General features: G+C 51.0%; 1 protein-coding gene across 1 annotated transcript in view; it reads left to right on the top strand.

The window, feature by feature from the left end:
- Positions 1 to 14,187, top strand: part of LOC144943804 (contactin-2-like) — a 72,673-nt gene that overhangs the window by 21,765 nt on the left and 36,721 nt on the right. The window contains exons 4-6 of the mRNA XM_078871649.1: positions 853 to 991; positions 4,990 to 5,165; positions 9,795 to 9,890. Of these exons, the coding sequence (XP_078727775.1) occupies positions 853 to 991; positions 4,990 to 5,165; positions 9,795 to 9,890 (411 nt within the window). The remainder of the gene's footprint in view (positions 1 to 852; positions 992 to 4,989; positions 5,166 to 9,794; positions 9,891 to 14,187) is intronic.

Below are 14,187 nucleotides of genomic sequence, written 5' to 3'. Positions count from 1 at the left end.
AACGCGGTTCGAATTCGACCCTCGATCGATGGCTGTGCCATCGCCGCACACGCGTCGTCGAATAAAAATCAAGGGACAAGTCCTCACTTACTAACAACTCCTAGCATTGTTCATTGCTGGAGGGGTTGCCCCCCCTACCTGAAAATCCTAGCTCTGCCATTCGTGACGAAGCAGTGCTTAAAAGAGCCGCAGGTTTTCCGACTCCTTGCCCAATGTGTAACACGTAGGAGGAGGCTTTCGCGACCAATATCATCCACAATACAGGTTTTTTTGGGGGTTAAATCGCATAAATTTACATTTGGGCTATGCCCATTTTAAACCTTTATAAACAGTTTGCTTTTAGAAGCTAACCCCCTTTTCCTGATGACGGCCACTTGTGTTGCGATCGAAACGTCGTAGTTTTTTGTTATTTTCTTTGAACCTATCTACGTGACTTTACCGAAAGACCCAAAGAAAATGTACTTGCGTTGTCGTGCTTAATTTGAGTTCCGACGATTTACATTATAAAAAAAGAAATCTGGCAATGTATCACACTCTCCAGAAAGGGCATCTCACACCCCAAAGGAGACAAGGTCCACCCCTGGTTAAGAAGAACCACTGCTCTGGAGCATTCACGTAGCGTGCCAAAGACATTGACCATCGCTGAACATTGCCCACGATTCACACATACGGATCGGGAAAGGTGGACGTAGACAAAAAGGAACAAAAAAGTACAGTACGCATTAAAGCGGCGAGACGCAATGTTAGCGATTGCACCGAGAAAAACAAAAGGAGATGGAACGACGCGCGGGTTGGATCGTCGAGAATCGTCGTCTTGACCGACGGCGCCTCTTGCGTTTGCGCGCTACGCAGGCTCCGTGGCGACCACAGCAGGACAGGGCCCCGTGTTTGTGGAGGAGCCGGGGGACGTCCTGCACCAGCTGGAGGGGGGTGGCAACCGGCACGTCGCCCTCCGGTGCAACGCGAGCGGGACCCCGCCGCCCACATACAGGTGCTGCCTGCCACACCCACGGAGTCCCACACTGAACCGCAGGTGCCTCTTAGACTCACAGAGACTCACAGTGAGCCGCAGGTGCCTCTTAGACTCACAGAGACTCACAGTGAGCTGCAGGTGCCTCTTAGACCCACAGATACTCACAGTGAGCCGCAGGTGCCTCTTAGACCCACAGAGACTCGCACTGAGCCTCAGGTGCCTCTTAGACCCACAGAGACTCACATTGAGCTGCAGGTGCCTCTTAGACCCACAGAGACTCACACTGAGCCTCAGGTGCCTCTTAGACCCACAGAGACTCACATTGAGCTGCAGGTGCCTCTTAGACTCACAGAGACTCACACTGAGCCGCAGGTGCCTCTTAGACTCACAGAGACTCGCACTGAGCCGCAGGTGCCTCTTAGACCCACAGAGACTCACATTGAGTTGCAGGTGCCTCTAAGACTAACAGAGACTCACACTGAGCCGCAGGTGCCTCTTAGACTCACAGAGACTCACACTGAGCCGCAGGTGCCTCTTAGACCCACAGAGACTCACATTGAACTGCAGGTGCCTCTTAGACTCACAGAGACTCACACTGAGCCGCAGGTCCCTCTTAGACTCACAGAGACTCACACTGAGCCGCAGGTGCCTCATAGACTCACAGAGACTCACATTGAACTGCAGGTGCCTCTTAGACTCACAGAGACTCACACTGAGCCGCAGGTGCCTCTTAGACCCACAGGGACTCACACTGAGCCGCAGGTGCCTCTTAGACCCACAGAGACTCACATTGAACCGCAGGTGCCTCTTAGACCCACAGGGACTCACACTGAGCCGCAGGTGCCTCTTAGACCCACAGAGACTCACACTGAGCCGCAGGTGCCTCTTAGACCCACAGAGACTCACATTGAACCGCAGGTGCCTCTTAGACCCACAGGGACTCACACTGAGCCGCAGGTGCCTCTTAGACCCACAGGGACTCACACTGAGCCGCAGGTGCCTCTTTGACCCACAGGGACTCACACTGAGCCGCAGGTGCCTCTTAGACCCACAGGGACTCACACTGAGCCGCAGGTGCCTCTTAGACTCACAGAGCCTCACATTGAGCTGCAGGTGCCTCTTAGACTCACAGAGACTCGCACTGAGCCTCAGGTGCCTCTTAGACCCACAGAGACTCACATTGAGCTGCAGGTGCCTCTTAGACCCACAGAGACTCACACTGAGCCTCAGGTGCCTCTTAGACCCACAGAGACTCACATTGAGCTGCAGGTGCCTCTTAGACCCACAGAGACTCACACTGAGCCTCAGGTGCCTCTTAGACCCACAGAGACTCACATTGAGCCGCAGGTGCCTCTTAGACCCACAGAGACTCACACTGAGCCTCAGGTGCCTCTTAGACCCACAGAGACTCACATTGAGCTGCAGGTGCCTCTTAGACCCACAGAGACTCACATTGAGCTGCAGGTGCCTCTTAGACCCACAGAGACTCACACTGAGCCTCAGGTACCTCTTAGACCCACAGAGACTCACATTGAGCTGCAGGTGCCTCTTAGACCCACAGAGACTCACATTGAGCTGCAGGTGCCTCTTAGACCCACAGAGACTCACACTGAGCCTCAGGTGCCTCTTAGACCCACAGAGACTCACATTGAGCCGCAGGTGCCTCTTAGACCCACAGAGACTCGCACTGAGCTGCAGGTGCCTCTTAGACTCACAGAGACTCACGCTGAGCTAAAATATATCCCTGCTGCAAATCTGGGTCGATCAGGTTTGGCAGACAAAGCTAAAGACGAAGATCTCAATAATAGCCTTTAACTGACTGTTGGGGCAAGTGCCGTAGCGAGCACCTCATAAGGCCATCACGATCCACGGGGAGGTGGTGGTGCCCGAACCGCGCCCGGCTGCCTTTGTCTCCCTAATACAGATATTTGTACATCGCATTCGGTAGTCATTTAAGGTTGAGTCAACCTAGGGGAGACCAAGAACCGGTCCAGATATTAGTCACCGATTTTGGCTGTGAGCGGGAATGGAACTCAGGTTACCGGATTCGTAGCGCGCTACGCTAACCACTGCACCACCGCTCCCCACATGGTAGACAGACACAAAGACAAAGATCTCCCCTATAGTAAGAACAGACTGTTGGGGCAATAGCTGTTAGCGAGCACCTATGAAGGCCTGCAGGGCACACGAGCGGGTGGGTGGCCAGCACCATGCCCGGCCGCATTTGTCTCCCGAGCAGCGAGTACTACACATCGCACGAGGTACTGATTTTAAACTGAGTCGACCTAGGGGAGACCCAGGGACTGGCGCAGATATTCGTCACCGACGCTAGAATGCGACTCGGGTCACAGCGCATGTTGAACACACTGCGCTAACCACTGCGCCACCACTCCCTTCACGGCAGACATACACACGCACACACACACACATACATGTGTAGCGCGTCCCTCTCTCTCTCTCTCGAGACTGCCTCTGGCGATGAAGAAGCCCTGAACCACCATCACCTGCTGCCACGGGTTTTCATGGAAATTCACAAACTCTTGTGCGGTTTCAAACCCTTCGCCAAAATTTTTCGGCGGATTAATTTAAATCCACCGTCGCCTGTTTATATTTAAGCAGAAATGGGATTAAGCAGAGTGCTCTTAAACGGGATTTGTGTCCGTTATTTCCTAAGTGCGGGCACAGTTATGCATATCTTGGCCGGAGTTCTTTATTTTTTTCTTTAATTTATTTTTCTTTAATTTTTTTTACGATCAGTGGAAACAAGAAGATGCTCGGTGTAGTCGGCACTTTGCTTCGTTCATCATTTCGTAATTTTTTTTTTACTAATAACTTTGCTTTATGCAAACCCCCACTTCTCGCTCACTCTCTCGCTCACTCTCTCATTTCGGCGCGTCTCAAGCGTGAATCAAATGCGGCGTTCGCATGAGCCCCTCGCTAATCGATTGAAAGAGTCAGCATCGTGCGGGAATGGCGAGACAAATAGAGAATTGGCCGGAGTTCAAATGTGGGCCTTGAATGCCATTCTGTGACTGCAGGCTGAGCTTATTGCAAAGTACATGTTTATATTTCATCCTTTCCTCCAATTATTTCCCAATTTGCGCTCGCTCTCGGTGCCGTGTCATTAAAAAGATAATGAATGCAGAATCCCCCCCGACGACCAGTGTGGCCCCTCCACCACCGCCACGTGTTAGAGGAAATTGATATCATAAAACTACTTCTGAGATCTCTTAAAGTGACCTCTGATCCAACCAGAGAGGGTCACGTTTGTCGCATGACGGTCCAACGATGTTGTTAATATCTCAGAGTTCTAGATTTGAAGCTTTCGTGACTGCAAGGATTCATACTCTTTGGTTTTTTCGGTAAAGTCACGTGGGTAAAAAAAAATAAAAAAAAAAAAAAATGACGACGTTTCGGAGGCAACACAAGCGTCCGTCTTCAGGTGGAACCGTCACAGCCAAAGTCACTTGTGATTTAATTTAGTTGTTTTCATTTATTTTATTTCATTTTATTCTTTACCTACGTGACTTTACCGAAAAAAACCAAAGGGTATAATATCTCAGAGGTAGACTTTAAACAAATGAAATTGCATAGACAAATTTAACGTGGTAGGTTCTTTTTTTAAACAGGCTTTCATCGGTTGAAAATGTGATGGGTTTCCATTGGCGACTGGGTCAGAGACCATTACGTAATGACTGCTCACACGCAATGACTGCTCCGCTGCGGGTGTCTTTCGTGGTGAAGGTGATGGACACTTACAGTCTGCGATGGTTGGGAGGGAGCGGGACACAACGCGACAATGGCACAATTAAGCGATGGGCGGGTGAAAGCCGAATGCACGATAGACACACACGCAGATTGCAGCATCATTACGTTGTTGTTTGTCTAACACGGTCTGTGCCATCCTGCACACCATAATTTAAACTAGGTCACATTATGGGGGCTGGTTTTATTCCCATCTGAGAGCCGGACCTTCACACTCTCCCTGCCTCTGCCCTCGCTGTCTCCACCTCCAGGTGGTTCTCCAACGGCTCCGAGGTGGAGCTGACCGACGGCCGCCACTCTGTGCAGGCCGCCGGCACCTTGGTGGTGGCCACGCGCAGGAAGGGGCGCACCGCCACGGCCTACAGCTGCCTGGCCGCGAACCGCCACGGCGCCGTGCGTAGCCGCACCGCCCTCGTGCTCCCGCAGTGTGAGTCACCCTCGCTAGCTCACTCGCTCACTCACTCGCTAGCCCGCTCACGCGCCCGCTAGCTCACTCACTCGCTAGCCCGCTCACTCACCCGCTCACTCACTCACTCGCTAGCCCGCTCACTCACCCGCTCACTCACTCACTCGCTAGCCCGCTCACTCACTCGCTCGCTAGCCCGCTCACTCACCCGCTCACTCACTCACTCGCTGGCCCGCTCACTCACCCGCTCGCTCACTCACTCGCTAGCCTGCTCACTCGCTAGCCTGCTCACTCACCCGCTCGCTCACTCACTCACTCGCTAGCCCGCTCACTCACCCGCTCGCTCACTCGCTAGCCTGCTCGCTCGCTCACTCACTCGCTCGCTCACGCGCCCGCCCCCTCGCTCACTCGCCCGCCTGCCCCACTCGCCCATTCACTCTCCTACCGCTTGCTCACCCGTTTGTTCAGCCACCCCACACTCGCAGGCTCACTCGCTCACCCGCCCGCTCGTCTCACTTGACGGCACACCGCCCGGAGCGCTCGTTCGCCCGACTCCCTCCCACTCCCACTCGACTCCCCCTGCCCACTCCCCCCCCTGACGAATAAGGACCCCCCCACTGGTCCATCCATCTCAGCTCTCTCATCGTTCACAACACGCAGCCTTCGCGTGACGCCGCGCTCCCTTGAAGCGTGGTTGTTGGGTTTTTTGTTGCTTGGCGCACCCAGACGAAGAGTCTTGGCGCACCTACACGACGAGTCGCGGCGCCCTGGGAAGCCACTTTCCCACCACAAAGTTCAGCCACCTGCGAGCACCCCTTCCCTCGCCTCGGGCTCAGGCAATTGACTGGCTATTAGGTGGCCACCAATCTCCACAAATTGTGGGGGGGGGGGGTAGTTTAGGTCAACTCCGTGATGCTCGTTAGGGCCCCCCACACTTTTGTCGCCTGATTGCAAATTGTCAGGTGGCCGCCTGCGGAGAGCGATTGCCGGCGATGCCTCGAGTGCCAGCGAAATTGTTGAAAATGGGTCTTTGGAAAGTTGCAATCAATGTAAAGTGGGCCTTGATAGCTGATTATTTAAAAAGACATATAAATAAATATATAAGTACGACGAGCGAGAGACGAAGGTTGCCAAGGACTGTGGTGGAGCCCCGTGCAGACGTCGGGACAGATGTCTCGACCGCCTCGTTCACTCTGCCTCTTAAATGAAAAATGCACCCCATCGATTTACGCCGTTGCATTTTTAATATTTAGATCCTTTTAAACGCATGTTCGGTATTTATATATATTTTTTCTCTAACCGCTGTTTATTAATGGTTAGAGAGAGAAGAGAAGAAAAAAAACACATCCGGCCGCGTGGTTTGTCGAGCGATAAGAGCGAGCGGCTCACAATCGGAAAGTAGCGACTTTCAAATCTTGTTTGGGGGGCGGGGGAGGGGGGTAGACTCGGCACAATCCCTCTGGGCTCGCTCAGAATGTCTACCACTTTGTTCCAGAGATGTCAACATTTCGATTTAAAGCTTTCGTGACTGCAGGGATTCATCTTCTTGGTTCTTTCTGTAAAGTCACGTAGAATGGAAATAATAAAATAATAAAAATAAAACATAATAAAATAATTCTCACGACGTTTCGGCCACAACGCAAGTCTCTGTCTTCTCGACAGACCTGTTCTCCATCTGAGGACGGCTGCTTGCGTTGTGGCCGAAACGTCGTGAGAATTATTTTATTATGTTTAATTTTAATTTTTTATTATTTCCATTCTACGTGACTTTACCGAAAGAACCAAGAAGATGCCAACATTGTCTATGGATAAACTCGCCCCCGTCAGGGGAATGTGGAATTGCAACTTCTGGAGATGAGCATAAATGCCCCAATGGTCATTTTAGCGGGGACTCTCTTTGACTTTGTGTTTCAAAAAATTAATGTGTTGCCTTAAGCACTTTGCTAATGTGAAACCATCGATGTAACAGACTGGTTCAGGAGAGTGTACCACGTGTTGTCGAAGAAGCTCCCAGCAGCACGTGGAGTGAAAAGTCGGACCTCGCGCCCAACAACGACACTGAGACACAACCCCAAAACACGACGGAGATCCAGCCACATAGCACAGCAGCCGCAAAGAACAAAGACGGTCACTGCATCGCACGCTTTCAGATGCGCTTCTGCGTCCGTCTGGAACGCTCTCTTCCTTCTGATATTAGGAAGCCACTGGAGCTGTGCACTTTTAAATCCGAATTGAAAACTCATTTCCTCGGAACTGCGTTTTGTGTTTAGTGTTGTTGTCCTTCCCCCGCACCATCGATTAGCACGGTTAGCTACGTACGGTGGAGAAGAAGTTCAAGGTACATACAAAGACAGCCTGCGCAGTTCAAACAACTCCAGTCATCCCACCACGGTGCTGCTCGAGGATGGGAACAATTCTGTGGCCCGAAATATAACAACGATAATAATACCAGCAAACCATCCACGTTAATTAAACCAATGCCCGGCACAGAATACTAATTCCACCGCGGTGCAGTGAAACGCAGTCTAACGAAACCCCTCAATTTGCGTCGTGTAAAATCAATGCCTCCCCCGTTTCCAGATGGCCTCCCCATCGCGCCCTGAGAAACCACACCAGGGTCGCAAACAAGTACCCGTACCCTACCTGATGCCTGGCTACCCGTACCCGGTCGAGTATCGGGTAGGGTACGGGTAGGGTACGGGTACGGGTAGGGTACGGGTATCGGGTACCCGATTGCGACCTCTGGGATGAAGCCATGTTGCAGGCGCGGGTGGGTTGATTCCAGGAACTTGAATTGTGAGAAGAGACAAGACGTTGGGAAATGAGTGACAAACGGTTACTCACCGGTGACTCACGGCTTACCCGTACCCGTACCCGGCCGCACCACCAGAGTCGCAAACGGGTACCCGTACCCGTACCCGGCCGGGTACGGGTAGCCGGGTATCGGGTAGGGTACGGGTATCGGGTACCCGGTTGCGACCTCTGAACCGTGGTGAATGAACACCGGACTACCAGAGCGCGCACGCGACAGATCGTGTTGGCGCCAGGCAAGGAGAGACAAAGGGGGTTGGGATTGCGTACCGCTCGTCATCAATCCTATGCGGAGCGCGAACACCAAAAAACTCCGCAAGGAACAACTGTGGCAACGAAGTCAGCACCCGAAAGTTGCTCGCTGCATATTCTTGGTTCTTTCGGTAAAGTCGCGTAAATAGAAAATAAAAAATAAAAAATAAAAGCAAAAAGCCCACGACGTTTCGATCGCAACACAAGCGGTCTTCATCCGCCTGATGCGTCTGATGAAGACCGCTTGTGTTGCTTGTGTTGCAATCGAAACGTCGTGGGTTTTTTGTTTTATTTTTTATTTTCTATCTACGTGACTTTACCGAAAGAACCAAGAAGATTAATTCCTGCAGTCACGAAAGTTTTAAGTCTAAATCTGCTCGCTACATATTTAGCAAAAAGTGAGCCACGTTAACTTCTTTGATTGAATAATTATTTCAAGCCCCATTCATTGTCATTGTATTGCTGCATTGCCGTGACCATGGCCTTCACCGTCCACGTGTATGACAGCGGCTCTGGCCTTGAAACGTGTGCCGATGCACCCGCGCGCACGTCCGTGTGTGTGCGCGCGAGGAGCGGTGGTGCAGCGGTTAGCGCGCTGCGCTACGAGCCCGACCCCGCACGACTTCAATTCCTGCTCACGTCCAACATCGGTGATGGAGATCTGAGCCGGTGCTGGGCCTCCCCGATGTCGACTCAGCCTTAAATTAGTTACCTGGTGGCGGTGTGTAAACATCATTGGAGAGACAAAGGCGGTCGGGCGTGGTGCTGGCCACCCACCCCCTCGTATGCAATGTCAGTCTTCATGGGTGATACTCGCTAACAGCACTTGCTCCATCAGTCTGTTAAGGCTACATGGAGCGGTCCAGTGGGATCTTGTCGTTGTTGCGTGTGTGAGTGTGGTTCTTGCCTTACAACTACACTTGGGGACGCTGGCCTACATAGGCACTCGCTAACTCATTTCTTTAGTCATAACAAAGGTTTTTGGGTTAGGTTGCGTAAGTATAAATGTGTCGTAACCCTCCACTACCCGACACAGCCGTAAGGTTTGTCACGTAACCAACGCACCAACTGGTTACTGCTTCAGCCCACCGGTTGTGTTGGAGAGCAAATCCACAGTCTTTACAATTTGAATATTACAAATAATATTGGTTGCGAAAGCCGACGTGGTAAACTCGTTTCTAGACTCACACAGAGACCCATAGACTCACACCGAGACCCATAGACTCACACCGAGACCCATAGACTCACACAGAGACCCATAGACCCACACAGAGACACTCACACATAGACCCATAGACCCACACAGAGACCCATAGACTCACACAGAGACCCATATACCCACACAGAGACCCATAGACGCACACAGAGACCCATAGACTCACACAGAGACCCATATACTCACACAGAGACCAATAGACTCACACAGAGACCCATAGACTCACACAGAGACCCATATACCCACACAGAGACCCATAGACTCACATAGAGACCCATAGACTCACACAGAGACCCATAGACTCACACAGAGACCCATAGACTCACACAGAGACACGCGCGTAACGTTGGAACGATCTCTTTGCTCCTCAGACCTGGACCCGTTCCCCGTGGAGGAGCGAGACCCGGTGCACGTGCGTCTCCACGCGGGGCTCGTCTTGGTGTGCGCACCCCCTCCACACTCGCCCGGTATGGCACCGCTGCAATGGCCTCGCACGGACCAGTGTGTCATGGTTCTACTGACCTCACATTAACCAGGATGTCATAGCTATACTGGATTAACATGCTCACCTACCCACTCATAGGACCGGCAATGTGATGTCTGTACCGAGTTCACATGGACCAGCCTATCCAATACTGATGGAAAGACAGACACGGTATGAACAAACACTTCTACACTACAACGCTTCCGCAGCGCAACGCTTCGGAGACAATTATATTGCACAATGCCGCTTGCAGGCTCATGCAGGGAACTGTGCACAATTTTCTTTTAAAAATAAAATATCCCCAACTCTGCCACCAAAACTAAAAAGCGAGGAGAATCAACGCGAGGTCCAGCGCAACACAATTCCGTTGTTGGACTGCACTACGCCCCCACTTCTGTGCTCCCCCCGCCTCCGCCAATCCACGCCGATCGGCCGTGGCGAGGTGCGGTCACGTGACCACCACGTGACCACCACGTGCGACGTGGGGAAGAGGGCCCTCGTTCAGCACCCGCTGGCTGATGCGCCGCCGTCGAGGCAACATTGGGGGCCGTCCATAAATGACGTCACGCACCTAGGAGGGGGGGGGGGGTCAGACATTTGTGACGACGTGTGACGAGGGGGGGTGTTTGAGAAATGTGACGTCACATCAAAATGCGCAACTTTAAATAAATATAGAATTGTTATAACAACACTAATTGTTATAACAACACTCATACAACATCAGAGTGCAGCGCCACATTAAATACGCACTGCAATGACAATAGTTTAAAGCGATTTGAAGCATATTTTATTTTCCAAATGGAAATATGGTTTTGGGGGGGGGGCAGAGCTTCGTGATGTCATATTTGAGGGGGGTGGTCTGACTTTTTGTGACGCCGTGTGACGAGGGGGGTGGGCGGGGTCAAAAATCGTCCAAAATCGCGTGACGTCATTTATGGACGGCCCCTTTGCCACCTTTGCCGCCGGCGTTAATTGACGTCTCGCCGACTTTGAATGTCACGCGCTCCAATTAAAACCCTCCACCTCACCTCGCCGCACCGCGCCTCAACCTCCCCTTCCTCGCGCCTTGCCTGCGTTTTGACGCCTTCGGATGCGTGCCGTTCCCGGGCGCCAACGGGGTGAGTGAATTGGGGGGCCCCATCGCTACTCCCCTCCAACCCCGCCCCCCCCTCCCCTCTCAACTGTTGCCACCAAAACGAGAGGGGACGGTTGTGAAAACATTTTAATTGGTGAATACATTTTCGTTACTCGCTGCGGAGCCGCGCTTTTGATTCAACGTGGGGTGAGTTTGGTACACTGCCGCAGTTATTAATGAATTGCGATGTTTGTCATTGTCTTTCATGGTCGTCATCGGCAGCAGCAACGTAATTATCATCGTCATCATCGTCACCATCGTCATCATTAGCAGCAATATCATCGTCAGCCACAGCTAAAGCAACGTAGTCATCATCAATGTACGCGATCTCGCCCAAAAATCACTTACAAATCCTAATATTGGTGGCGGACGCCTGCTCCGCGTTGAATGTTGATGATCATTGTCATCAGCCGCAGCGATAACATCAGCGGCAGCGGCACGAGTAGTAGAAGCCACAAATCGCGGCAGTGGTCACGCGTTTTGCTCCGATTCCACAAATCTCTCACGAGGGGTCGTGTGTGTGTGTGGGGGGGCGCATCCACCCCAAACAGGGGGAATGGAGGTGGGGTGCGCCAGCGGCAATGATTCGTAGCCCACCATCGATCCGCGATGGGGCGGTGCGTCACCGCCTGATACAAAAATAAATCAGCCGACGACCGTAAGATTCGTCCGGCTTTTGTTCACGCTCCAGAGGGTTTTTTTTGTTGTGTCCCACCGCTCAGCGGAACCGCTTGCACGTGCGGAGCCGACGGCTTTCGGGGTTTACTTTTCTCACTCTTTTTTTTGTTATTCCGACTTTGCTCTCGGCGTTGTGCCGCCGGACGACCGCAAACATCCCGCGCCGCGTTGGGGAACGGCCCGCGGGAAGTAGACGTGGCGGAACTAGTTCTGAGACCCATTTAGGTGACCGTTAGACCTCACCAAGAGATGATTCATTCTTGCATGGCAGTCAAACTGATGCTTCTACTTTAGCCAAATTAAGTGAAAAACGAAAACAAATTTATATTGTTAACTAGCAGTAGTACCCGGCGTTGCCCGGGTGAAAAATATATTTCTTAATAACCTTACATATATACACACCCTCACCACTCACCCTCACCATTCACCCTCACCACTCTCCCTCACCACTCTCCCTCACCACTCATCCTCACCAATCACACCCTCACCAATCACCACTCACCAGAGGTGTGGACTCGAGAGTCATGTGACTTGGACTCGAGTCAGACTCGAGTCATGAATTTGATGACTTGCGACTCGACTTGGACTTGCATAACAATGACTTTGTCCCACCTATGAGATGTGGACTCGAGTCATGTGACTTGGACTCGAGTCAGACTCGAGTCATGAATTTGATGACTTGCGACTCGACTTGGACTTGCATAACAATGACTTTGTCCCACCTATGCCACTCACCCTCAACACTCACCCTCACCACTCACCCTCACCACTCTCCCTCACCACTCTCCCTCACCACTCATCCTCACCAATCACACCCTCAGCAATTACCACTCACCACTCACCCTCAACACTCACCCTCACCACTCACCGTCACCACTCACCCTCACCACTCAACCTCCCCTCACCACTCACTAATCACCACTCACAATCGCCACTCACAACCGCCCTCACCATTATATTTTTGCCCCAGTCAACGCCGGATATTTCCCATTCGTAGCAGTTTATATCAACTCTATAACCAACTTATATTAAACAGGAAGCGCGATCATATAGTAATTTACAACCTTCGATTAGTCCTTTGTGCGATTCAAAGAATCGATTCCTGGCATATTGGGGGTTTACATTTTGAATGATAGAGTTTCATTTTCATTGTTATTTTATTTTTTTATTTTTTCAGGAGTTTTTAATTACATTTTTGCCCCGGTCAACGCCGGATATTTCCCGTTCGTAGCAGTTTATATCGACTTTAAGCAACTTATTGTAAACGGGAATCGTCCGAATCTAAAGGAATCTACAACCTTCGATTCCTTTGCGCGATTCAGAGAATCGATTCTTGGCGCGTCGGGTTTAAAAGTAATTAGACAGTTGTTTTTTCATTGGTATGTAATGTTTGAAAGTTTTCATAAGATTTTAAATGTATTTTCCCCCCGGGCAACGCTGGGTATATCGAGTTTATACCCCAAAGTCGTCGCTTGACACGGGTGGGGTGTCGAGGCCTAGTACCGTGCAGAGCCTCCGGCCTCGCCTAAATAGCCCACTCGGCTGAGGCTGGGTACGGGTGCCGTTCGCCCCCCCCCCCCGCGCTACAATAATACTGTGTAATCGCTATAATTTTATTATCTACCGACCCTATAATAGTAATTGCACACATTGGGGTGGGAGGGGAGTGAAGAGGACGTGAAACTTTGATGAATTTACCTCAGAGTCGCGTGTTAATGCGTGCGCATATTTTTAACGGGAATTAAAAATGGCGTCCACCCCGCAGCGAATGCGTCGCTACCCGTTGCCAGGGGCAACCGCCGTCCAATGAAACTGCGTATGGTCCGGCGACACACAGACACACAGACAAACAGATTTGCGATTTTATATATATAGATGGATTTTTTTGTGAAGTCGTTGGTGACCATACTGACGATTTTTATCGCGTGTTATTTTGCATGGTTCTTGCAAAATAAAATGAAAACATTTGCAGGAATGCACTATCACCTGAAGAATTGTATTGACCTGGTTTATTGATTCAAGTAGTAATTAGCCAAACATCCGAGGCAGGAACAAATCTTGCAAATGATTTCTTTTCAGTATCGGTGTGACGTTCGCCCGTAAATATTTAACGTCATCGTTAATATTTCAGTTTATGTCACTGCTCTCAACGCCAGAGGCTTTAAGTTAAACCGGACCGTGCGTATAATGATTACATTTTTATTTGGTAAAATTCTGGCTGCACTTTTATTTTTGAGACGCACTTGTTATTTTCTTGCATTCAATATATTAACCAGTTAAATGCAACTTATTGATATCAATAATGTTAATGCCCTTTCCCAGGAAAGATTTTCATTGATTCTCAAGCCTCTTTTTGATGAGGGTCCTGCTACATTGGGACGTTTTGTCATGAATGCCACGTACAGTGAGCGTTTGGCCTCGCGCGGGAGAAAACCGGCGAACCCAGAGAAATCCCACCGTGCACACG

Source organism: Lampetra fluviatilis, chromosome 32 (assembly GCF_964198595.1).
Source record: "Lampetra fluviatilis chromosome 32, kcLamFluv1.1, whole genome shotgun sequence".
NCBI classification, from domain to species: Eukaryota; Metazoa; Chordata; class Hyperoartia; order Petromyzontiformes; family Petromyzontidae; genus Lampetra; species Lampetra fluviatilis.
This window is presented reverse-complemented; position numbering and strand designations above follow the sequence as displayed.